At 39.2% G+C, this 26,910-nt stretch overlaps 1 protein-coding gene across 2 annotated transcripts in view; it reads left to right on the top strand.

The window, feature by feature from the left end:
* Positions 1-23,758, top strand: part of PPFIA3 (PPFI scaffold protein A3) — a 460,187-nt gene extending 436,429 nt beyond the window's left edge. For both annotated transcript variants that reach the window (XM_089671605.1, XM_089671604.1), the window contains exons 28-30: positions 6,950-7,121; positions 10,975-11,048; positions 18,096-23,758. In XM_089671605.1, coding sequence (XP_089527731.1) covers positions 6,950-7,121; positions 10,975-11,033 — 231 coding nt within the window. In that variant the 3' untranslated portion in view covers positions 11,034-11,048; positions 18,096-23,758. The remainder of the gene's footprint in view (positions 1-6,949; positions 7,122-10,974; positions 11,049-18,095) is intronic.
* Positions 23,759-26,910: the final 3,152 nt, after the last annotated feature.

The following is a 26,910-nucleotide window of genomic DNA, read 5'->3' as shown; positions in this document are numbered from 1 at the left end:
ACCTTTCTCAGCAATCCCCCCCTCTTCCATCTGCAGTACACACAGTCTCCTGTATCAGCACCTCTATCTGCAAAATTTTTCCTATCGGCAAAATGCAGATAGGGCTATTTTCGGGCGATATGTTTTGGTGGCTGAAATTTCGGTGCATACCTAATTTTTATTTATCACACAGCTTTGCCATGGTTCCATGCTAGTACCCTCTGCTTCAACTGCTGATCTACCAAATTGTAACTGTAAGTGTGCTAAGTTCCTTTTGCTATTAAACACATACTTTTATGCTAATGTGGATCCCTCGCTCCTGTGTTTCTCTCTTTTGAGCTGCCTTGGATCATCCTAGATCCCCATCTGGAAGCTGCAGGATCCAGTTGCCTTCTGACCTGTGATTTCCCTATTTGCACCATTGGATTTTTGGTTGTCATTGCCATTGGGACTTGTAGTGCGCTTTGGTGGTTTGTGTATATTCTTTGTCTTATATAAACATCTCACTCTTCCTATTGAAGATGTTCCAACACTGCAACCAGTTCTTGCTGCAATTTCAGTATGTCTAACGGCAGCTAATAGGACTAGGACAATGAACAAACATGATCCTGTATTTCAGGATCTTGCTGTTACACATTCATTACAGCAATTGCCTTTGCTTTGGTTTACTCTGTAGATGTCCTAGGACATGTAATGAGACACATTTCCAGCATGGCTCTGTTCTCCGTTCACATATGCACATCTTGTGGCAAAAACCTGCCTGCAAAATGCTTCTCCCATTTATGCTCTTCCAGAGAAGACATCTGTTTAGTGAGGCACTTGACCAGTTCATCAAGAGGTCACATGTCTTCCACAATGGAAGGTCCCAAAACCACCCTTCCTAAGGATTCACTAGCTCCTCTAAATGCAGAGCACCTGTCCGCTCTAACCAGGCTTCAACTTCAAAAAAAGTTCAGCACTTCCTTTCAGCGCAAGACTTGGTCCACAAAGGCCACCAAACCTTCGCCAAAGCCCTTTTCACAATGAAAGGGTGCCCTCACTCCTTAGAGTGGAGGAAATCTGTTACGGTTTGTTTCTCTCTGGCTCAGAGATTTCCCAGACCTGTTGCCTCAATTGTTAGTTTCAAAGGGGTACCAAATTCAAAAGTTCGACTCTCTAACACGTCACAACTTTCTTCCTTCAAATCAACCAAAACCTGTCCAAGGATTTTTAGATTTACAGAATGCCCTAAACCACCTCTTGTCTTGGGGTATCATTGTGCCAGTGCCAGCACAACACTGGTTCAAAGGATTCTACTTAACCCTGTTCATGGTAACTAAACAGGGGTATTGTCCTATTCTAGATTTAAAATCCCTCAACAAATTTCTTCAAATTCCAATTCCAAAAAAGGTCAGTAATTGCTTCTCTGAGATAAGGGGAAAACATGGCATTTGTGGACATGCAAGATTCCTGTTTCCTTGCTCCCATTTACCTAATTCATAGGCTGCTTTTGCATTGGCAAACAACCACTTCCTGTTTGTCTCACTGCTTTCAGAGTGTTCACTTCTTAGTACCTCTTCTTCCCTTCTCAGAACTCAAGGCATCCAATCACATCTAGACAGTTGAGAAAAGTATAAAAATAGTGCTGGACCCATAGAGTTATCTCACTTGTTTTGCCATCCTATAGTATTGGCATTGATGTAAATGATCTGGTTCCCAGGCAGGCAGCTTCTACATCCCAGAGGATCTTCAGAATTTTTAGTTATTATTTTCAAGATTACTGCATTGACCTGACACATCTAGATTGATAGAGAGGGTCAGAAAATATGGACAGAATAGGACCCTCTTCCTCTTCCCCCTTTCCCTGTTCTTTTTGATTAAATTATTGTAAAGGCAATTTTTTTTTCAAACAACAAACATGTCAAACAATGGTTTTCCACACAGCAGCCCTGAAAAAAAAAATTGTCTGCCGGCCTGGTTGCCAACTGAGGAGATGCTTAATAAGAAAGACATTTCTAATACTAGGTCACAAAGATTGATAGATTCTCTGTACCATGGGAGTCTAGTCCAACTTTTGGAAGATAACAAAATTAACATTTACCTAGCAGATAAAATGTGATATTGACATCAAATTATTACGTCTACCCACCCTTCCATTAATAGGCATCTCTGAATAAAGGTGGATATGATGGAATACAGCTAGTGTATGAATATCCACTGTGGCAGTGCGGTATCCTGCCACGGTGGAAATCATGATGGAGACCCAGGATTCTCAACCATGCAGGTTGAGGGGCTCCAGGCAGTTCTCATAATGCAGAGGAAACGGGTTTATAAGTTTCCTCTTTGGTTTGTAAAGCCTGTTTTGGGACCTGTTGCCTGGAGATTTCTAAGAGATTTGGGAGGGATGAAATCTCCAATCCTGGGCCCATATTTTGGGAGCAGCCAGTGTGCTGATTGCACAGGTGTGTGCAGGCCTTTTTGTGGAGGCCAGGCCATGAGTCTGAGCTCCACCCCGGCAAACTGAGTCAGGAGGATTCCACCCCGGCAGGCAGGAGGTCTCTGCCGTGGAATCAGGTGGAAGCCGGACTAGCTGTGTGCTAGTGTCATACTTTGGGAAGCGTCTGCAGGAGGCAGACTTAAAACTGCGTGCAAGCCAGGAGGCTGAATATTGTTGTGTTTGATGGTGGATACCCCTGCGTGGGAAGCATTTGTGTTTTCTTGAACTTTCTTAAATAAAAGTGGGTAAAAAAGCCCTGAAAAGAAAGCGAGTTGCTGTGTGTTTAACAAGAAGAGCTCTACCACTTGAAGCGAGTTCCCACACCACATAGAAGGAACTGTAGAAGTAGCTTACCTGTGGTAGACTAATACTAATGAGGTGGGAGAGAGCCTCAAAGACTAAGATCCTTGATATTATTAAGGGAGGGCATTGAGAAATAGCCTTTGTGGCCCCTGGTTAGGTGGCCAAGCAGAGCAAGTTACATGCAATCTTTTAATATTTAATATTTTGTCTAATCTGTCTATATACGTATGTACACTCTCTTAAGGACGTGAAGGCTGTTCATGAAACAGAGAAACGTTACATCTGTAGCAAATATATGCAGTTGAACTATATTAGTATGTAAAGCACTACATATGTTGTAAGTTATATGTCGTTATGACATATACCACTAGCTTTATAAAGTATTTATATGTTTTTATGGGGTATGAGTTTTATTGAAGATATACAATAACATTGCTTTTATAATATTGGGAGTTGTGTACCTTTTAAAGTCCTTTTTATGTGTAAATATATATTTGTTTAACCACCTAAGGACCACCAAATGTACTGTGGACTGGTGAACCTTACAGACACAGAGACGTACCTGTATTTTTCTAGCCTCTTCCGGGCACAGGGCGCATTTGTGCCCTCGCCCACCGACACCCACTGTGATTAGACACAGCAGAATTTTATCAGAAGGTCCCGGCCAACGATTCATGGCTGGGACCTGCTGATCAACCATGTCCAGTAACAGTCCAGAGCCTTGTTATGTAAATTAACACAGGGCTCTGATCAGAGGAAACACTCTTTGTTTCTTCTCTCTGCAGAGCAAAAAAATAAATTTTTAGTAAAAAGCAGCACATAATACACACATTAACACTTTTTAGGCACACACTTAACCCCTTGATTACCCCGAGATGTTAACCCCTTCCCAGCCAGTTATTAATACAGTGACAGTGTATAGTATTATCACTGTGTTAGTGTCACTGGTGATGTCTTTGTCTGTTAGTCAGTTGCCACCCAGTGTCAGATTGGCCGCCACACTATCACAGTCCCACTATAAGTCGCTGATCACCACCATTAGTAATATAAAAAAAATTTAAATTCCAGTATACATATGCTGTACCATAGTGTGTAGACACTATAATTTTCAGGCAAACCAATTAACATACACTTACTGGGATTTGTTTTCAACAAGGACATGTAGCAGAATACATTTTGGGCTAAATTTATGAAGAAACATGATTTTTTTATACATTTTTTATTGTATGTGTTTAAAAAAACTGTAAAGATTCAGTTTTTTTGCTTATATAAAAAAAAATAAAAAAACAAAAGAAAGCTCTATTTGTGTGAAAAAAATTAAATACATTTTGTTAAATCACCATGCAATTACCAATTAAACTAGCAAAAAAAAAGGTGGATATGATGGAATACAGCTAGTGTATGAACTAAATAGCAGAAATAACCTGGTCATGATGGGGTTAAAATTCCAGAGGTGAAGTGGTTAAAGGTCTGACAATGCACAGAAGCTTAGAGTGCATGTAAAAATGCTAAGTTGTAGAAGATGCTTTTAACAACATTAATAAATAATAGTTTTAACAGTCTGAAATGGATATGCAGCATACACTATATTGCCAAAAGGATTGGGATGCCTGCCTTTACACGCACATGAACTTTAATGTGATCCCAGTCTTAGTCTGTAGGGTTCAATATTGAGTTGGCCCACCCGTTGCAGCTTCAACTCCTCTGCTAAGGCTGTCCACAAGATTTAGGAGTGTGTCGCATTTGTGAGGTCAGGCACTGATGTCAGACGAGAAGGCCTGGCTCACAGTTTCCGCTCTAATTCATCCCAAAGTGTTCTATCGAGTTGAGGTCAGGACTCTGTGCAGGCCAGTCAAGTTCCTCCATTCCATACTCTCTCATCCATGCCTTTATGGACCTTGCTTTGTGCACTGGTGCACAGTCATGTTGGAGCAGGAAGGGGCCATCCCCAAACTGTTCCCACAAAGTTGGGAGCATGAAATTGTCCAAATTGGTAAGCTGACACCTTAAGAGTTCCCATCACTGGGACTAAGGGGCCAAACCCAAACCTTGAAAGGCAGCCCCACACCATGATCCCCCCTCCACCAAACTTTACTCTTGGCACAGTGCAGTCAGGCAAGCACCATTCTCCTGGCAAGTGCCAAACCCAGACACGTCCATCAAATTGTCAGACAGAAAAGTGTGATTTGTCAATCCAGAGAACACATCTCCACGGCTCCAGTGGCGGCCTGCTTTACACCACTGCATCCAACGCTTTGCATGTCACTTGGTGATGTAAGGCTTGGATGCAGCTGCTCGGCCACGGAAACCCATTCCATGAAGCTCTCTATGCACTGCTGTTGTGCTAATCTGCAGGCCACATGAAGTTTGGAGGTCTTTAGCTATTGACTTGGTGACTTCTGCACACTGTGTGCTTCAGCGTGCGCTGACCCCGCTCTGTCATTTTACGTGGCCTAACACTTGGTGGCGGAGTTGCTTTTGTTCCTAGTTGCTTCCACTTTGTTATAATACCACTAACAGCTGACTGTGGAATATTTAGTAGCAAGGAAATTTCACGGATGGACTTATTGCACAGGTGGCAACCTATCACGGTACCACACTTAAATTCACTGAGCTCCTGAAAGTGACCCATTCTTTCACAAATGTTTGTAGAAGCAGTGTGCATGCCTAGGTGCTTGATTTTATACACCTGTGGCCATGGAGGTGATTGGAACACCTGAATCCAATGATTTTGAGGTGTGTCCCAATACTTTTGGCAATATAGTGCAGGGCTTGAAAAAGCCGCTCGCCAAATGCGAGGAGAAATTCTTGTGCGGCGAGCACAGATGATGGATGGAGCGGCTGCACCTGCACTCCAAGCCTCATTGTGAAGCCGAGTTCAGGTTTCCAACTTCCAGTTTCCGGCTTCTTCGGCACCGCCATTACTGAGGGGACAGGTGCAGGAGAGGTCCGCTCTCCTCTGTGGAGAGGAGACACCCTCTCCACCGCCATGGGGGACTCGAGGAGAAGTCCGCTCTCCCCCGCCTCAGGGGACACGAAGAGAGGCCCGCTCTCCACCGCCTTGGGGGATCACTGTAGAGAAACCACTGCACTAACCTCACACAGAACTCAGTGGCCTTAGTATGCTGCAGTATACCTCTGAGCATAGGGCTACAAAATAAACTGTAAGACACTTGTTATTCCAAAACACATTGATTTTCTTTGTATAATTTTCTGCTAAAATATGACTGGACTTTAATAAATGAATAATAAAAATATAAAAGTATTATACAAAAATCAGTTTAAGGAAAAACTGCAATATTAATTGAAAATATGTGCTCACTAACAAAAATCATATCGTCATATTAAAAAGTCTCTTTTTAAAGTAGCAGGAGATAAAAAAAAAAAATACAAAATGTTCACTACAGGTTTAAAGCTGTAAAACTTGATGTTTTGATTGCACCCTATTGCTATTAAGCTATTGCTGTTATGTTTAAATTTACCTAATAAAGCTATGTTATAATTGCAGTTTTTTATATTTTGTACTCTTTATTCTAAAGAAAAATTTAATTTTATAAGCTTTAAGGGGGCGTGGTTGGGGGCAGGGCTGGGGTTGGGGGGCCTGGGCCGGGGTTGGGGGACGGGGGTGGGGTTGGGTGGGGCAACTGGTGGAGAGTAAGGTTTGTGCCTGGCTAGTAGGTCTAGACTCGAGGCACTGATAGTGACATATAATAAAGTCAATGGATTCATTCTTGCAGACTATTCAAGACTAAATAAGCTGATTTCTTGTTATAAAAGGTGTAACCTCTGGGATTGATATTTTCATCCTTGCTAGACTACTCTGTGACTAACCTTATGACACGAATGAAGTCAATGAAGTAGGAGTGCCAGACCTGCATACTTGTTCCATGTATGCAGTAAAGAAAAGAAAGGGATATTACCCCTCTTAGAAGCAAGTTCCCGTATTTCTGTCATGACAGGTTCCCTTAAAGTGCACCTGTGCCCAGACAAATTCAGTACTCTGTGATGTGAACTCTGAATGTGATTCTTTACACAGTGTGGTATCTACAGAGATTAGTCAGCACTTGTTTTAAAGTGCTTTTACTACTTGTTTAGAATTTGTAAAAGCTTATTGTGCAGGGTTTGGACACTGGTTCACTTACAATTATTGCAAGCCATTCTCTGATGTTGCTTGTCTGTGTTTCTGTACAGGATAGTGCCAAGACATTCAGCCGCTCTCCTTCTTGGAGGAAGATGTTCCGTGAGAAGGACCTTAGAGGAGTGAGTCCAGACTCTGCTGAAATGTTACCGGCAAACTTCCGAACTGCCGCTGTCTCCTCTATTACCTCACCTGCTGTGCAGCTACGCAAGATGCAGTCTGAAGGTACTGATGCAACAGTGCAAAAACTTGGATTCACCCTATAATGACTATTTTTCTGTTTTTATACATTTGTTGTGTCCCTTTAAATGGGGATTATAACGTTTTTAATGTTTTATATTATTTTTCACTTATTCAGCAAAATCTGAATAATTTTATTGTTTGTTGATGTTTAATATATTCAGTGACTACCTTATTAGGTACACTTGTCTAATACAGTACCCTTATAGTGATGCATAAAGTCAGCTTTAAATATTTTATTATATCTTTTCATGTGATAACACTGAAGAAATTACACTTTGCTACAATGTAAAGTAGTGAGTGTACAGCTTGTATAACAGTGTAAATTTGCTGTCCCCTCAAAATAACTCAACACCCAGCCATTAATGTCTAAACTGCTGGCAACAAAAGTGAGTACACCCCTAAGTGAAAATGTCCTAATTGGGCCCAATTAGCCATTTTCCCTCCCAGGTGTCATGTGACTCGTTAGTGTTACAAGGTTTCAGGTGTGAGTGGGGAACAGATGCGTTACGTTGGTGTTATCGCTCTCACTCTCTCATACTGGTCACTGGAAGTTCAACATGGAACCTCATGGCAAAGAACTCTCTGAGTATCTGAAAAAAAGAATAGTTGCTCTACATAAAGATGGCCTAGGCTATAAGAAGATTGACAAGACCCTGAAACTGAGCTGCAGCACGGTGGCCAAGACCATACAGCGGTTTAACAGGACAGGTTCCACTCAGAACAGGCCTTGCCATGGTCGACCAAAGAAGTTGAGTGCACGTGCTCAGCGTCATAGCCAGAGGTTGTCTTTGGGAAATAGATGTATGAGAGCTGCCAGCATTGCTGCATGGCTGTCGTCCCAGAAGGAAGCCTCTTCTAAAGATGATGTACAAGAAAGCCTGCAAACAGTTTGCTGAAGAAAAGAAGATTAAGGACATGGATTACTGGAACCATGTCCTGTGATCTGATGAGACCAAGATAAACTTATTTACTTCAGATGGTGTCAAGCGTGTTTGGCGGCAACCAGGTGAGGAGTATAAAGAAACGTGTGTCTTGCCTACAGTCAAGCATGGTGGGGGGAGTGTCATGGTCTGGGGCTGCATGAGTGCCAACATGTACTGTGACATACTGAAGCAGAGCATGATCTCCTCCCTTCGGACGACCCCAAACACACCTCCAAGACGAACACTGCCTTGCTAAAGAAGCTCAAGGTAAAAGTGATGGACTGGCCAAGCATGTCTCCAGGCCTAAACCCTATTGAGCATCTGTGGGGCATCCTCAAATGTAAGGTGGAGGAGCGCAAGGTCTCTAACATTCAGCAGCTCTGTGATGTCACGGAGGAATGGAAGAGGACTCCAGTAGCAACCTGTGACGCTCTGGTGAACTCCATGCCCAAGAGGGTTAAGGCAATGCTGGAAAATAATGGTAGCCACGCAAAATATTAACACTTTGGGCCCAATTTGGACATTTTCACTTAGGGGTGTACTCACTTTTGTTGCCAGCAGTTTAGACATTAATGGCTGTGTGTTGTGTTATTTTGAAGGGACAGTAAATGTACACTGTTTCACAAGCTGTACACTCACTACTTTACATTGTAGCAAAGTGTCATTTCTTCAGTGTTGTCACATGAAAAGATATAATAAAATATTTACAAAAATGTGAGGGGTGTACTCACTTCTGTGAGATACTGTATCTTATATGCTGTATATGAGGGAAGCCATATCTGATCACTACATTTTTGCTTTACTTAGTAGTACTGCACTATGCTGTATTTTGATCTTTGTATCTCCCCAAAAAATTACCAAAAAGAGATTTTGATGTAAAACTCAAGCCAGTAATGGTATAAAGCGCATCTGATCCCCAAAAAATAAAATGTAATATACCACAGTTTAACAGTCCTTAGATGAGGTGGCTGCATTAGCATACTTTTTCAGGCTTTTTCCTTCTTGCCACCCAACAATACTGCTAATAAGATGTCCTTGTCCTTGGGTGGCTAAGTGCAATAATCCACTGCACCGCATACTCCACTGCATGGAGGTAGCCATGGTTGCCGCCCAGGCTGGACTACAGAAATGTCTGCCACTTCTTTATAATCATTTTATGGGGTGGAGAGATTTATAGTTTACAGAACAAAGAGAACATTATTTTTAAATTTAAGATTAGATTGCAGAAAGTTACAAGGGCTCTGCATTTCTGATACATTTCAAGTATTTTCAGTACTTGCTCAAAATGTGCATAGCACAAATGCAGCCGCCACATCTAAGGACTGGTAAACTACAGTATATTCATTTTTTTGCCTATGGGTTTAACAATCCTTTAAGGAAAACCAGTCAGGTAAAGGCATGTTTTTGAAATCTAAATCCCCACTTTTATACCACCTCTTATGTGGTCACCATTGATGACCATTGCCAGAAAGGGTTTTAGTTTTGCCAAGTAAACATGATGAGAAAATCGGATGAAAAATACAGCTTTTGAAGCGATTGTCCAATAGTATAAGCATTAGTACACAGCTTTCAAGAGCTGATCATGCCAGTTCATGCAAAATACAGTAATCCGAAGGGACAAGCACAACATTTTTTTCGTAAGATAACAGAACAAGCAATTTTCATTTAGCCAGTACAGTATTTGTCTATAAAAAATGAAGTGACCAAGACATACAATACTTTACATCACTTCTGAAGCTGTATTCTGTTATCGTTCATCTGATATTCTCATTGTGTATATGAGGCTTTTGTTGCAAAAGTATTTAAGATATGCTACAGTATACAGTATGACCAATTTAGATAAGATAGTGCTTACCAAAGTTAATTGAATAAAATGGTTTGTGCGTAGGATAATCATGTGTGTAATTGTTTTCAATTCTTATGTCGATATAGTGCTACTGTAGATATTTAGCTGACACCTGACTCATTACAAGCTGGGAGGAGATTGCCAGAGAAATTTCATTGTACTTAGAGCTTACACCAGGGATGCAAAAGTGCTCTCTACTCACGACAAAGTGTGTCTGCAGTGAACATTAAAGTTCCCAAATAATTTTTAATGGATGGGCATCCTTACTCTGAAAGAAACAATAAGAAATACTAAAAAAAGTATCTGTAGGGGAAGTGCATAATTCACTTTGAGAAAGCATTTCCTTCCAATATCTGACTTTGATGCTGGCTCCAGCTATGGCACTTAATATGCAGATTTGTACTCTAAAGCTGCAAAGTTTGAAGTTTTGTTGCCCCCTTTTTTATTGGTCACTGCAGCTTTTATACAATTAAAGAAACCTAAGCTTTGCTCATGAAAAGCAAAGCAAAAGGTTTGTTTTTTATTCTTTGCTCCCTTTACCACCAACGTACACTTTCATTTTTCACTCGCTGATCCATTCAGCTAACATGAATAAAGAAAATAAACTTTACTACCTTTTATAGAAGATTATGTTACTCACTCCCCTTTCTATAATGTCACAGTACTGGAGAGTGGTGATTGGCCCAGTTCTGTCATATGGGGTTGGGAAGGAATCCTCAACTCAGTGTAGGCTCCTATGAGAGTGACTCAAAGCTCACACACATATTCTTTTCTCACTCTCTGCAATTGAATGGAGCAGTGGGTTAACAAAGGAGAGTCAATATGTGCTGCTGAAGAGAGGGGTATTAAAACAAACATTTTGCTTACCCTACTATGCAAAATACATGTTTGCTTTAAGAAAGACACAATGATGGGTGGCAGGAGCTGTACTGACTTGTAAGTTGAACTTTCCATGTTTTGCGCCTACTGGGGAACTCTAGAAGATTAAGTACTTTCTGGCACCTCTAGATAAGTCATGTAGCATTTATAATGTGGTATATTAAAATATATCAATTTGCATTTTCAGGAAGTCCCTCCAGCAGCCAGCGAGCAGACAATGTCTCAGTCAGAACCTATTCCTGTTAATACCGTAATAATGCGGTGAGTGGATGGTGTTTCCAGAAGTGTAAAGAAAGCATCTTAACTTAGAACTGTGATGAAGGAAGGCTCATTATCCATGAAGTATAATTTGCCAGTCTGCATTTCAATTTTTCCAAATATTATTTTTTTTTTAATTTGTTGTACCTGTAGGACAGAGTTATTTGGAGAGAATCTTTACTATTTATAGTGTTTTGCAGACGTATAAGTGAATGTTATCAGCTTACTATGTACCGCTAAGATTGGCTTGGTAAATTTGAAAAAGAGCCTAGAGCTGCATCTGATGGCTGTATATGAAATAATCATATGTAGCCAGTATTTCATATTTAAAGAACTAAAAACATATTAAAACCCATTTGAATGTGCAAAGACAGACAGGCAATATATGTATACTAAAACACTGTAGATTCCCTTTAAAGGGCTTTTTTCCATATTTAATATATATACTGTGTGTGTGTGTGTATATATATATATATATATATATATATATATATATATATATATATATTCCTTGTATGTTTGTTTGTTACATAGACATGTTTTACATTTTGCATAGCATTGAACACAGTGATTGTGGTTTGCTGCTTTCTATGGTTTGTCTGGGAATCCATAATAGCTCACTGAGCATAATACAACCTCTAGTTTTCAGAAATGGATATATTCTGAGCAACTGTTCAACAAGACTTCCATCTACAAAGATCACTATTAGAGGAAATCTTTACAAAATGTTATATTAATTTATGTATTGAAACTATGGAACTGCTATCTTGTAAAATGTAGAAATGGCCTAAAAACATACTTACACCATTATGCCTTTGAAAGACACAAAAGCAATGTATTACCAGGGGTTATATTCACCACCTTCAGAAATGAACACTAGGTTAAATAACAACTGTAGACCAGCCCCAAGGGCCTGTATAACTTATCCCACACCAGCCAAGCACTAGTTCAGTCTAGTGTCCATAGGTAGATTGAAGCCTTTTCTTAGCTTTTTTGCTCAAGACTATATGTGAACTTGTTAAATCAACAGCTACTGGTAGATTCACATTAGACCTTTCTAGTCCTGGATAGTTTATCTAGTTAGCCATCAAGCACAGACTTTTCCAGATTGCTTACATAAATTCTCTCTGAACAATCCTATAGTGTTTGCACCCCTGGAAGTACTGTATTTTGTACTGGGCTATGCTACATGAGTCTGACTTCTTGGGCTGGGATGTCACTTACAGATGCACGTCTGGGGGTCACAGCAAGTCTGACGCAGTCTCTGTAGGACTTACTAAATGGAGATCTCCCTCCCCTTCTCCTTTACCTACTTCAAGCTGGCTGAGAAGAGTTTTTGTCTTGTGGAGTAAGTGCAACCTTGGTGAGCAAGAAGCTTAAACTACGGTGAAGGATCCAATCTATAACAGCTTTCCAGGCTGCGGCCAAAGTGTGCAACAGGGCCCTGCCTGGAGGACTAGTTCATGCTAAATCAACTATTGTCTAATTTTCGGGTGTAAAGTTTTGCAGGTTTACTGGCCTGTATTGTTTTCTGTGAGATGATCAGTCTGGTTTTCATTTATGTTTTTTGTCTATTCAGTTGATCCACTGCTTTGGAATATCCCTGAGGTAATGGTCTAAGGCTGATCTGTGTTCTCCAATGCACAAACAGAAAATAGGACTTACTTTTTTTTCATTCATTGGAGGACTCAGCACCCCTCTGGCTTTTTTTGCTACCTGTGTGCTTAAATTTGTTTTTGTGCACTGCAGTATGTGTGTATGGAAGAACGGTATGATGGGGGTAGGGGGAAAAGAGGGGTGTTTGTGCATGGGTGTGGGTGGGGGGGGGGTGTTATCGCCTACACACAGTGTTTTTGTGTGTGTGTGTTTTTTTTTCTTTTACTTTGCAAACATATGTAGAGTTACACCTTAATCACCCCATGGCTTGTGTGCAGTCGATGTCCTGGGACATTGTGGCCTCAATGTGCTCCTACTGATTTCTCTCCTTGTATGGACATGCATCCATCCATTTCAGCTACTGGAGAAGGTTGGTCTGCCTATGTCCAAGAGGGGAAATATGGTACATCTTTATCTGACTCCTACAGGACGTTGGTGCATGTCTGACAACCTAACAACCCCAGCTCTGTTGTTGGTGGCCTGTTCACTAAGTTCCTGTGGTTACCCTAAGGCTATCCAATGAAACTTGGGTTTCCTGTGTGGGCTTGTACTTACCAGCCATTTGTATATTTCCAGCTTGTTTGGCTCTGAGGTGTGGCTCTGCAGTATGCAGTTTGGCTTTTTATAGGAACATAGCACTTCCTACAGTTCAGCTTTCAGCCTCTGTAATAGTACCCTTGTTTGCTCTCAATAGTCTCTCCATGAAAAGTTTTACCTCACTGTGTTTTTTGTTCACTTATCCTCATGATGGCTCCATCTATAATGTCTACTAGCCTGAATCCAAAGCACCTAGTGTCATTTCTCTCTCAATCCCTCTGCTATCTGCATGAGTCACTGAATAGACTCTAAGCCAACCCACAGCCTGGAAGGGGACAGCCCGTTCCTCCTCTAGCATACAGCATGTGACTTATACCTTTTAGTTCTGTGTGTTTTCTATCAGCCTGTAAGCCTGTATAGAGGAGAGTGTGCATTTTCCCTCCACTTGGCGATCAGATATCAGGGAAATCTGTGCTCTCGCTCCGTAGTGTGTGTGATGTCAGATCCCTGCTGCTAGAGCTGGGAAAAATCCTTTGATCTGTCTGTTTTTAGAACAAGCTAGAGAAGAGAGGGTTGCAGACAAACAGATGAAAATGCTTGGACACTGAACAAATGTCTTCTCACCAGAGGGTTTTAGGACCTTTTTTCCCCGTTTTTGTTTTCCCGAATGTCACAATTTAACATATTGTGAATAAGTTATGTCCAGAAATGTAACAGCTGTTTAATTGGGCAACTATGTGGCAAATGAGGTTTAATGTTTGATAAAAGTAAGGTGATGCACTTGGGGACTAAGAATATGCATGCATCATACATACTAGGGGGCGTACAATTGGGGGAATCATTGGTGAAGAAGGATCTGGGGGTTCTGGTAGATCACAAGCTTAATAATGGCATACAATGTCAAGCTGTGGTTTCTAAAGCGAGCAAAATCCTTTCTTGTATTAAAAGAGGCATAGACTCCAGAGAGAGATATCATTTTACCCCTGTACAAATCATTAGTAATACCTTATCTGGAATATGCAGTCAGTTTTGGGCACCAATTCATAAAAAAGAACATTGGGGAACTGGAGAAAGTACAGAGAAGGACAACCAAACTGATAAGAGGCATGGAGGAGCTCAGCTATGAAGAATGATTAGAGGAACATCATTTATTCTCTCTTGAGAAGAAGAGATTAAGGGGGGATATGATCAACATGTATAAATACATCAGTGGTTCATATAGTGAACTCGGTGTAGAGCTATTCACCCTGAGGTCATCACAGAGGACAAGGGGGCACTCTTTACGTCTGGAGGAAAATAAATTTAATCGCCAAACATGGAAAGATTCCTTCACAGTAAGAGCTGTGAAAATGTGGAATAGACTCCCTCAAGAGTTGGTTCTGGCCAGCTCAGTGGATTGCTTTAAAAAAGGCCTGGATTCTTTCTTGGATACACAGAATATAACTGGTTACTAACATTTATAGGTAAAGTTGATCCAGGGAATATACGATTGCCTCCCAGGGAATCAGAAAGGAATGTTTTTTCCCCTGCAGGAGAAAATTTGATCATGCTTTGCTGATTTTTTTTTCCTTAATTTGGATCAACTGTGGGTATAGGATTATAATTTTTTTTCTTTTTCTTTTTTTTACTGGTTGAACTGTATGAACTTTTGTCTTTTTTCAACCAGACTAACTATGTTACTATGTAACTAATGCACTGGGTTCATCAGGTTTGTGATGTTCCAGAGAAATTCTACTTTCAGAATCATGTGGTGTTCCCCTTCCAACAGAGTGATTTATTAGCTAAAAATTCATAACAGGTTCTGTTCTGGTCACTGGATCCAATGATGAAGGCAGTGGGTGCATTGATTGCTCCATGGGATTGTTACCCACAGCTTACATATCTCCTTCCTTGTAGCTGCTTCCTTGTCTACTTTTTTGCTTATAGTCCTGGACAGGCCAAGAAAAGAGTGGTTCACAAATCTCATTGGTCTGATCATTGACAGTCCAAGCCTGCAGTTGGATAAGCCAAATCTTTTGTCAGGGGGTCCAGTCTACCACTCCGCTTCTTGGTTGCTGACATTAGCTTCATTGCAGTCGAGGTTCAGGTTCAGAGAGATTAAGGCTTCTTGGAATCAGTCATCCTGGCTATGCTATAAGCAGGTAAGGCTATTTCCCATTGTACTGCTGGACCTGGAAAGTCTGTTTCTGTTAGCGTGAGACTAGGAAGCTTCTTCTGCGTGGATTCTGTGTTGAATCGATCCCTGCTTATTATCATGCAGGGGTGGACCAGCATCTTACCATAACTACAAGCTAAGCCATAGTCTTGGTCTTGGTTTCTTTTTACAGAAGCCATTGGTGACTATACCCTGTTTGAGCCTGTATATAACAGATCACACATATTACACATCCAGTTGGATCTCTTCTCCAGCCGTAGAGTGGAGCTGTATAGTGTGAATTTGGTATTTTGGTTCTTTAGCAGCTTGCTGATGATCTAGTCTGAGAGGATCCATGTTTTTTTTTGCCTTCTCTTTCCTATGGGATTGCCTACCCTTGTTGGGCATACTGGTTTGGAACATGGTAAAATTCTATTCCTGTGTCTCCTATTGGCCAATAGAGTAAACAGGATTATGGGCTTTCCATAAAATCCCTTTCTCTGAGCCTATTAAAGAATATGTAAACCCAAAATTTCATATTCCTGATATGTGCCTGCTCTACCATGTACTTGTTTGAAAAAGTGTCCTGTTTCCTCGTATTGCTTCCTTTGTGTGAAATCCCTAGTCTTTCTGCCAGTCCCTTTGCTTTCCTATTAAAGATTGACCACACTAAGCAGGAGAGCACACCGTGATCAGTTCTCTAGCTTTGCTGGGATCTCAGCCTGCTGTCCTCCTATGATCAGTCTTGTCCTGCCACAGCCCCCCTGCACAGCCATTCACTTGAAAGATAAGTGTGCTTCTGTGTCTCCTCCCCTAACTCTTAGGCAGCTGAAAACAGAGGGTATGTGATCACTTAGAAAAAGGGGAAAAAAGGTATTTATAATTTTTTTTATATCTTTACACAAATAGTTTACCTTTCATTTTTATTTTAAACTGAATGGGTTGTTTTACAAGGTGAGGGTTTGCAATCACTTTGAGAGATACAGCTCACTCCTCTCGTGTATATTTAGTCATTGTATGTTTGTGCTTCATGACTACAACTGGAGCTTGGCTGGTGTGGAAATTGTTATTTGGAGTAGTGTCTATTTTATTTAAAGACCATGCTATGTATCTCATGGTTTATATACTGCCCCTGTGTCTTTAAATGGACTACTAGAAAGAACATTGACGGTAAGTTAAAAAAAATCTAATTTTTAAAGAATTTCAGACAAATATGATTTTTCATTTTGGCTAAAGTGGGGACAAGTTTTTCTATTGATTTTTGTTTTTTCATCGAGATTTACCCTTATTTCTGGATTTTAGGGGCACCCATCGAAAGACAGGAAGTGAGCTACTAAAAACATGCTTTTTAACTTTATTTTAAGATTTCTATTCAGTTACCTTTGCAGTAACATATCAGGATTGGAAATCTCCCTAGTGTAGATGCACACAACAATAAAAACTGTCCACATTTCTAGCTCCCTCCCATTCCATCAAAAACCAAAAGAAAAATTATTTTTGCTGAGGTTTTATTTTGGGTGTGCTATTAACTTTTTCCATACACATTTCAGATTTGATTGTGATCAACACTACAAGTTATCCATAGGTATTAGTTGACAGTTGCCCAATATTGCCATTTTCAGACAGCAGTTTATGGTAACTGTGTGTTACCATAGCAATGCAAGTAGGGATCATTTAAAAGGATTGCCACTGTGTTTTGAGAAGCTGTTGCGGTAATGGAGGGAGCTGCAGAGAGAGATGAAAAAAAAGACTGATGGTAGAATGTGGGTAGTGGCCTCATATGACACTATTTCCATCTGTTTTCCTCTCAGCAACTTCTGCTCTCTTCCAGAAGCTTTTAAGGACACTAGTGTCACACCTATAACTGAACCTGCTAGCATCACAGTAGTAACCTACATAAAAGACTGAAGTCATTACTGAAAAAAGGGCAGGTTGTTGTTGCTGTCTGTTTTTCCTGTTGCAATGTTTTCTCTTTGTGTTACTAGCACAGGAAGTAGTAAACATTTTTCCCAATGAACCCTAGGCAGCAATAAAATCCCGACAAAAGTTCTATAATATACAAGCTAAAAAAAAGTTTTACTGGTGTTTCACTTTAAATAGTCTGTGCAAGACTAAGGCAACCCTGAAAAGATAACAGTTTGAAACAGTATGCTGTTGGAATATGTCTAGGCTAGGTTCACACCTGACCGCACTTGAGTGATGGTTGCGGGTCCTGGAAATTGCAGCTGTTTCCGCACCCTCAACCAAATCATGCTGCCTTGTAGGGATGTGCGATATTGCCATTCATTTTTAATGGCACCCCCAAACATCTAGACCTACAGCTGGTTTGCAGGTGCTGGAACTACAGGGAAATCACATGGTGCAAAAGCACCATGTAATTTCTCTGCAGCCTCGCTTTGGAAAAGGTGCATGTGAATGGGCTCCCGTACCTATGCAAGCACGGGACGCAAACCTGCTAGGTGCAAATATAAGCTTATATGAAATAGAGGAAACCATTTTGTGCTCATGTAAACTATTTGAATTATTGAACAATGCAAATAGCAAGTTGCAGTAGTCAACAGCAACCAGTCAGAATGTATCTTACTTGAATCTGTTGTTAAATTGTTTGCTATAGGCTACTACACTTCACAGATCATACTCTTCTCTCTTTTTCTCTTTCTCTCTCTATAAATATTTTTTGTGGTTGTAATGACTATTGTCCTTCTCTATAATTTTGTTCGCAGGCAACATTATTGGGGCAATAAGTTTACTGAGGGCACTTTTTGACGTTTAATTACTACGCCAAAGGGGCTTGGTGAATATGATTTTAGTCAAGGGCACTTCTTGCTCAACATGATGCTGCTGCCTGTGCCATGTTGTGGTATAGTGAAAAGACACATGGAAACTTTATGAAGAGCTGAAAAAATCATAAGGCCAATAACAACCTCAACTTCCACATTGGATCCAAACAAGTGGAACCAAGACGTGCACAGAAGAGCCACCTTCATCTTTTCTCCATTTCAGTTAATGATTTAAGGTTCTTATTTGACCCTTTCAGAGATTAGAATCAAGGAGGAGCTTCGAAAATATTGTTTAGGCCAAAAAGGAGAATAGTGGACTGTCACTAGACTTGGGCAATGTGTGTTGTTGTCTGTCCAGTTCATCATGAGCTATGCAGAGGTACCCATCATTCCACTCAAAGGTCCTCAAAGAAAGTTGACCGGACATTCAATACAAAAGCCATGTTTTAGCTGGTATATTGAATATGAAAGTGAACTTGGTGATTAGTCTCTTAAAGCATCTAATTGGTCGGTGTCCCTTTTTGCTGTAGATGGTACCTGGTGCAATAGTACTTTGTGTTTCAAAAACCACCAGGCTGCTTAGTGCTTTTATCAATTAGCTAACTCAGAAATACGAGCGAAAGCATGACAGGGCGATTACCTTACCATCAAATGTTTTATTTATTATTATTATTATAATTATTATTTATGATTCTACTTTAACTGCCAGGCAGCACTGCACTGCACAAATTCAAAAAATGCACGCACAATGATTGCCCATTCTGAAGAGCTTTGCCTTTTTTTTTTTTTTTTTTTATTAATTTGGTACTCACCATGCAAGTTGTAAAACACATTGTGCAGATCAAGCCGCAATTTCCAGTCCCACAAACTGGCTGGAAGTTTGTATCCTAACCAATTTTACAACTTTTTTTGTAGGGTTTACAGTACTTTGTTTACAAGTGAAGAAAGGAGCCAGTTACATTAAGTGTTTTTTGTCTTGTATGCTGTTACGTGCGTTTGTGAGTGCTTAATATACAACAAGGTTGTATTTCTCATGCAGTTGTTTGTGGAACTGTTGTTCTCATCATGCTTTGTGCCATTCCTTTAGGAGGGTCAACATAAACACAATTCCCAGATAACACAGTCTAAGCACTATCTATATGGCTTCAGAGTCATGGTTTTCTAATCTTTGACCCTACTTTTTTTTGTAATACCAACAAAGTAACATTTCACCAGGCTTCTCACTCTAAATGGATAAATGCCTTAAGTAATTAAACAATTCTTTGCTGTAAGAGTCTATAGAAAAGTATGTTACCCATGCTGCAGCATAGATTTTTTTTCAGATTAAGAATAAATGCTCTCTTCCGAATTCTGTTTCAACATTAGTTTTTCTCAACTGCATTCCACAAATCCCACAAAAGGCCATGTTTTTAATATGTCTTTCTCATTGCACAAGTGTTTGAATCTGTGTCCTTGCATCTGAGATACCACTGAGGGAGATTATTAAACATCACCTGTTGGGAGTACCTGTTAGCTATTAACTTTTTTTTGTTGAAAATTGTTACAAACTGATCTGTAAGTGGTTCTACAAGAGAACTGTCTGGTAACTTTTGTTAATTTATGGCTATGATTTTTGTGTGTTTTTGTTGTTACAGCTGTGCCAAATAGGATTGAGATTATGATGATGGGTTTAGCATTGTTGTTTAAACGTACATACTCTCCAAACTTTGTGGTTGATGTGTACTGTTGCAATCTCTATAAATCTCTATACACCATGCAGCCCTGTTATATTATAGACAGTCTGCCAAACATTTATTTTAGTTTTCTATTTTAGTTATATTAGTTTAGGATAAGTGCCCTGGTGCTGGACCCTGATGGAGAGTTCTGTAAAAGTTACTAACCTTACACACATTTCACAACCAACCTTACACACATTCCACAACCATTATGAAGGTCATATTCCAATTGCTTGCTTCATAGTTTTTGTACATTATGGATTATCCAGCAGGTGGCTAAGCTTCATACTGAATTTAGGCAAATTAATGGTAACAATGAAATTCTTAGAAATATAAGACAGTGAGTGATAAAACCCAGCAGGTTTGTCAATAATAATCAAATTTCTGGGGTTTTTTTTTCCTTAATCAAGAGGTAGGGGCACTTAGCTGCATTTTATGTGCTAATAAATCTGAAATCCTTACTTTCCTAATCTTCTGTAGGAAAATCCCATCTCAAATTTGATTTTTCGCTGATGGCTACACACAAACTTTCCTTTTCTGTTTTTTTATTATATATATAACGTTAAATAATGCAGCTCTCAACATTGCTCAGGTACATATGTTAAAAAGTGCCCAGTACAAATCCATTTGACGGAAGATCAGTGCGTAAGATAACATAAAATCAGCCGATCAATGCAAAGGGTACATATTTCAATATGTGCATCAAAAACCATTCACAGATGTCTTAAGTAATGATTACCATAACATATTAGTTTCCAAAAATGTTTGTGCATAAAGTTGTGTTGGTTTATTTAAATGCAGAACAGTGACAAATCCAAACCAATTCCATCTCCATAAAGTGCCCCATACAAACGTTAATCTTCCCTTCTGGAATCATACTTGCCCTTTATGTAGTACCTTAACAATGGGTCTTGAGTGTGTTTATCCTTTTTCCAAATCAGCCAATACTCACAAAGGGTTTGTTCAATTTTTTAATATTGTATGTTAAAACCTTTCATGAATGCTAAACTAAAATCTTCCTTTCCTAACTTTGTAAAATAAAATATAAATCATAATATTTTTGTACTAATCACTATCCCTAGTGCAAGTTAATTTCATTCTTATATGTTGGCCACTTGATATGTTGTCCAACCACATAAAATGGTGACCGCTCGATAATCGTATACAGCTATTCCTGTCCTTAGGTTTCAAAAGTGTTTTACTATCCATCCTGTTGCTGTGTACATATATCCCTAAATCAAGAAAATATATTGCTGTTTTACTAGTTTGGTTGGACAAAGCAATATTTTTTATATTCCTATTTATAAAATCCCCAAATCCTCCTAAACATTTCTCCTGTCCTTTCCAAAAAAATTAAAGGATCATCTTGAAACCACATGTGTACACCTTCTTCCTTCGCTCTATTGGGAACAATGATCTCCTCTTCTGAAAAGGTCATAAAAATGTTCATTTGATTACATTGTCACAGTTTTATGCACAAACATTTTTTGGAAACAAATTTGTAATGTGTTCTTTATTGAGTGAATGATGTTTGTGCACATATAGTACTGGGTATGTAACTTTTGCACTCTTTGCTGAATGGATTTTAATTTTATTTTATTCTGATGCATTGATTTTTTCAAATGGATTTGCTTTTTTCACTTTACAACATATGTACTTGAACATGTTTGAACACTTCACTGTTTAAGGTATCTTGTTACATCCTAAGGTTATGCATAAGTATTTGTTAGTGAGTATACTTAATGCTGGCCATTAGACATTCAAATATTTAGTCATCTGTACGTAAGCGCCTAACTGATTGCATACACACTATTTTTTATGCTTAGAGTACAAAATGTTCATTTTTTATATATACTTTTTCAACTAGATTAGAAATTGTAAAGCTGGTAGAAGCTACTCTACAGCCACAGTGCATAACTAATCTGCAGTTCAGCTGTTTTTTTCAAGTCCAGGAAAGGAGTTTTCTGTTTATCTACTGCAGCAATGCCAGAGATGTTTTTCAAGCCTTCTAGATTGTCTAGCTGGAAATAAAAAAAAGAATATTTTGTTGGAAGTGCCTTGTTGACCTAAATAATGTATGTAAAGGTAACTGGTTGTAGGTTTTATTTAGGGACTTTCCTTTTTTGCATTTCTGAAAGTTGTTGCAGTTAGATGACGATATCCAGGTTAACTATTTTAATTTGGCTGCATTATTTATATTCAGTTTATGATACAGGAAATGAGTGCATTACATTTTTTAATAATTAATGCCATTACTCTCTCCAAAAAATATTTTAGGGAAGGACATTGAAACAATAAACTTTGTATAAATTACCTACATTTTTGGTGTCCTTGTGCAGGTTTCTGAAATATTCAGTTAGCTTCCAAACAATGTTAAAATTTTGCTTGTTGCCACAGGGCTTTTCGGTGTTTATATATAGCTTACTATGAAATATAGCCATACGCCCATGGGTTTTCAAAATCTTAACATTTCCTACTGGAGGCAATGCATACTTTGAGAGATTGTACAAACTATAATGGTTTAGAGAGAAATTTATGTTTTAAGTTTGTTTTTTAACAAAAATATTTTTTTTTGCTGTTTATAAACAGTATTTGTTTTGCAAATGCACATTTACAAACTTACATTTACTAAGAGTACTTTGAATTTTCTAAAAGGGAAAGCACATGTTTGCCTTAGGTTTCTTGTTGAAACTTTGTAGGTAGCAGCCTGTACACAGCAGCCAGGCAGGCAAGGAGGATTTGACACTGCTCTGACTCTTTCACTTGTGTATAAAAATTCCAGCTTGTGTTATTGAACTCTATAAATAACAGATTGTCAGCATAGCGGATAAGGAGACCCAAGAAAACATTTTAAAATGCTTCACACATTCATTTTCTTCTCACATTTTTTTATTCAGCCAGCTTCATTAGCCTAACTATAAAATTACAAAATATTCACATGCAATATTTCATATTTTCCTTACTATATGTAACAAAATATTTGCAAAAAACGCTACGCATTAAAAATTTATTGTCTTGTAATATCAGATGGACCAAAAATTTGAAGCCAATCTTTATATCTTCAGTCCTCTCAAGCTGAAAATTATTTCAGAATGAATATATTGGTGAGGCAATGATGGACTACCACTGTTCACAACTTTACATATTGCAATCACTTCATGGCATTTTCTAAAGATTTTAAACTAAATTATGTATGTGGTTCATTTGGATATTTTTAATTACTAAAAAACAAATGTCTAGAAAGCCATATATATATATATATATATATATATATATTTTCTTGAATGTGGGTATACTGTTCAAGACACTAGATATGTAGGTCTATTTTATATTATTGTATTACCTGTGTGCTATATAGATGACTGAAGTAGGAGTTAGCAATTGACTTCAGAAAAGAGTTACGCAATTTCCACCTACAGAGGGGGAATATTCAGTCATTTGAGGTGTTAAAAGAAACAATTTTGATAAATTTGGTCCATAATGCTTTGTGGTGGACATGAACAACCATCTCTGGGTTTTTCCATTTCCATTGATTGTGGCATGAGAGAAAAAAAATGAACATTTTAATGTCCCTTTGGCTGAATCACCATATTCTATTTGGTGGGTAGCCTGAATTACAGCTTATTCATTTCCAAAGGAGTATTGAGAGCTTATCATATATCATATGTGCTGAGATGTGAGAAGAGGTATTGCCATAACTATTAATAGATGATGGGATAGATATCTATTCAGTTCTAAGTTTTGGTGACTTCCGATATCTAACTTTAAACAGCCCGCTCAGCTCTCCTGTGAAAGTTGATAAGCAATGAGATGTGAATCACTGACCAGTGATTCTTACTTTGCAGAAACCATTTTGGATGACCTATTTAAGTATTAAACTTGTTTAATATGCACTATTTGCCTTTGAATCTTCTTCTCATAATGGTGGGATTATTTGTGCAATAATAGTCTTCTGAAGATTATTGTAAGCATTTCTCTTCCAACATTCAAAAGCTCTTACTTTCTGCTTATAGCTGGAAATTGGAATCCATTTATAAAAATCAAATTTCATTTCACATGCTCGATTAGGCTATAGCAGCCTTTTTCCTTAGGTTCCTATGGGTTCCTTGAGCAGTGGCAAATTGATTTCTAATCTATCACCTACACTGTTCACCAATGCCAAAGGCAATTTTCTACTGACCAACAGTTGCAAGGGGTCAATTCTACACCGACCAGTAATGTTAGTGGACACCACAATATTTTAAGGGTTTCTCAGACTGGTCTAGGTGGATATAATACAGTGCAATACCTTTTATTTCTCGCTCCACTGGCAGTTGCTGCTTTTCTCTGCTCTCACTTCAGCCCTGGAAGGTGGACAGGCCTTTGACATGCTTGCCTACAATGCAGGTTACTGGCCCTGCATTCTACATTAGTGCAATGGCAAGTGACTGGAGAAGAAGAGCAGCTTCATGGGACTGGTCATGAATATTGGAATCAGGAGAGAAGCCTGTGGGACTAAGAAGTAAATTAAATAAAATGTTCCGTTACATGCCCTTAGACTATACAAACATTAGACCCTTAATAGACAGAAGCCATTTCCAGAGTGATTAGTAAAAAGAAAACCTTACAGATAAAGTGCTCTATTCCACATTTTTGTTTTTTTGCTTTTGTGACCAAACATGCTAAGTCTAGTTCAATTCAGTCATGATGAATTGGACTTGCATTTGCACAAAAACCCAACTGATCTTTTTGCACTGTTACTAAGTTTGTATTTATATCAGGAGGTTTTACAGAAGCAGAGTTGCTCATTGGAGTTCTTAAATCCTTTAAAGCATGCAATTGCTCATGGCCTCTGTCACACTTTCTAGCTTACCAATGTGGTACGTAGCTGCCATATATTGTATCTGATCTTATATGCCTATTTAAAAGCAAAACTAAATTTTGAATTTGCTTCAAAGTAAAAATTCTGCTGCTTGTTACCTGCTAGTTTGGTGAAGTGTGCATTAACTTACCAAACATGTCATGCTTACCTGCTGTGTGCAATGGTTTTGCACAGAGCAGCCCCAATCCTCCTCTTCTTGGGTACCACGCCAGCACTCCTGGCTCCTCCTAATCTCTGCGTGCCTCCATAGCAAGATGCTTGCTATGGGGGAGACTAGTTTGTGCTCGCTCCCGAGCCCCGCTCTTTGTGTCTATAAAACAAACACAAAATGTGGCTCAGTCCCACCTCCCGCTCCCTCCTCACAGACTGTGATTGACAGCCACAGGAGCCAGTGGCTCCTGCTGTTGTCTCTCAGCCAATGAGGAGGCAGAGACCCGGTATATCAGCCACTCTCGTGCACATTGTAATTGGATTGTAATCAGGCTTAGGTAAGTATTGTGGGGAGCTGCATACTGAAAGTTTTTTATCTTCATGCATAGAATGCATGAAAGTAAAAAACCTCCAGTCTTTAGAACCACTTTAAACTGTATTTGCCAGTGCAACTTTCATTAACTTGTATAGCAGCAAAGAGACAGGAGAAATTATTTATTTTAAAACTGATTGTATCACCACAATTAAGTACTGAAATGCCTTACATTGGTTAGATGCTTATATGTGTGCATAATTATCTTGTGCAATATGTGTTATATGTGTGTGAATATGGCAGTGCTAAATAGACAATGACCTATACACTCACTGGCCACTTAGATACACCTTGTACCAGGTAGGAACCCCCTTTTGCCTTCAGAACTGCCTTAATTCTTCATTGCATAGATTCAACAAGGTGTTGGAAACATTCCTTGGTTTTGGTCCATATTGACATGATAGCATCACGCAGTTGCTGCAGATTTGTTGGCTGCACATCTATGAACGTTGATACAAGGCAGGATGGATCCATGCTTTCATGCTGTTTACGCAAAACTCCGACCCTACCATCTTAATGTTGCAGCTGAAATTGAGACTCTTCAGACCAGGCAATGTTTTTCTAATTATCTGTTGTCCAATTTTGGTGAGCCTTTTGTGAATCGTAGCCTCCGTTTCCTGTTCTTAGCTGACAGGAATGGCACCCAGTGTGGTCTTCTGCTTCTGTAGCCCATCGGCTTCAAAGTTTGATGTGTTGTGCATTCAGAGATGGTATTCTGCTTACCTTGGTTGTAATGAGTGGTTATTTTGAGTTACTGTTACCTTTCTGTCACTTCGAACCAGTATGAGCAGTCTCCTCTGACATCAACAAGGCATTTTCGTCCACACAACTGCCACTCACTGGATATTTTCTCTTTTTCGGACCATTCTCTGTAAACCCTAGAGATGGTAGTGCATGAAAATCCCAGTAGATCAGTAGTTTTTTAAATACTCAAGCCAGCCCGGCTGGCACCAGCAACCATGTCGCGTTTTAAGTCCCCTTTCTTCTCCATTCTGATGCTCGGTTTGAACTTTAGCAAGTTGTCTTCACCACATCTAGATGCCTAAATGCATTGAGTTGCTACCATGTAATTGGCTGATTAGCAATTTGTGTTACCAAGCAATTGAACAGGTGTACCTAATAAAGTGGCCGGTGAGTGTATACAGTATGTTTAAAGGGCAGTCCACTCAAAACTGATATTTCAACTTTGGCAGTGTAACTTACGTAAGTTCTTGCAAAGAGACCTCCATGTGTAGGTTTCTCCAGATCTTCCTTACAGCTGCAGCTTTTAAGTGGAAGTCTCACTAACCTGGTAAGGAAATTTCACCACTAGAATCTTCTAGAGAAGTAGTGCTGTTAGTCTAACGCTGTATAATTTTAGCAGAAACACTAGGAGGATTCGAAATGAGGATCTTGGTGTAGGAACAAAGGTACAATGACTGGCAGTAGTTAGTGGTAAAGACTAGTTATTAGCTAAGGTTAGTGTTTTGGTCATGAGTTAGGGAGCTTTGTTTAGTTTTTAGTGCTGCTTGAAGTTGACACCTTTTATTCCCAAAAATTAAAATCTTTAAAAAAGGAACTGTTGCTGCACTGTCTGATGCAGCATTTATAGCTTTATGGTTTGTTCCACCTCCAGACAAGGTCTCTTTCCACTGGACAGCTTGATCTGCATGCAAATGC

This window comes from Staurois parvus, unplaced genomic scaffold (genome assembly GCF_062004578.1).
Source record: "Staurois parvus isolate SC_StPar_1 unplaced genomic scaffold, SC_StPar_1.0 ptg000108l, whole genome shotgun sequence".
Taxonomy (NCBI): domain Eukaryota; kingdom Metazoa; phylum Chordata; class Amphibia; order Anura; family Ranidae; genus Staurois; species Staurois parvus.
Note: the sequence above shows the minus strand (reverse complement) of the source record. Positions and strands in the feature narration are given on the sequence as shown.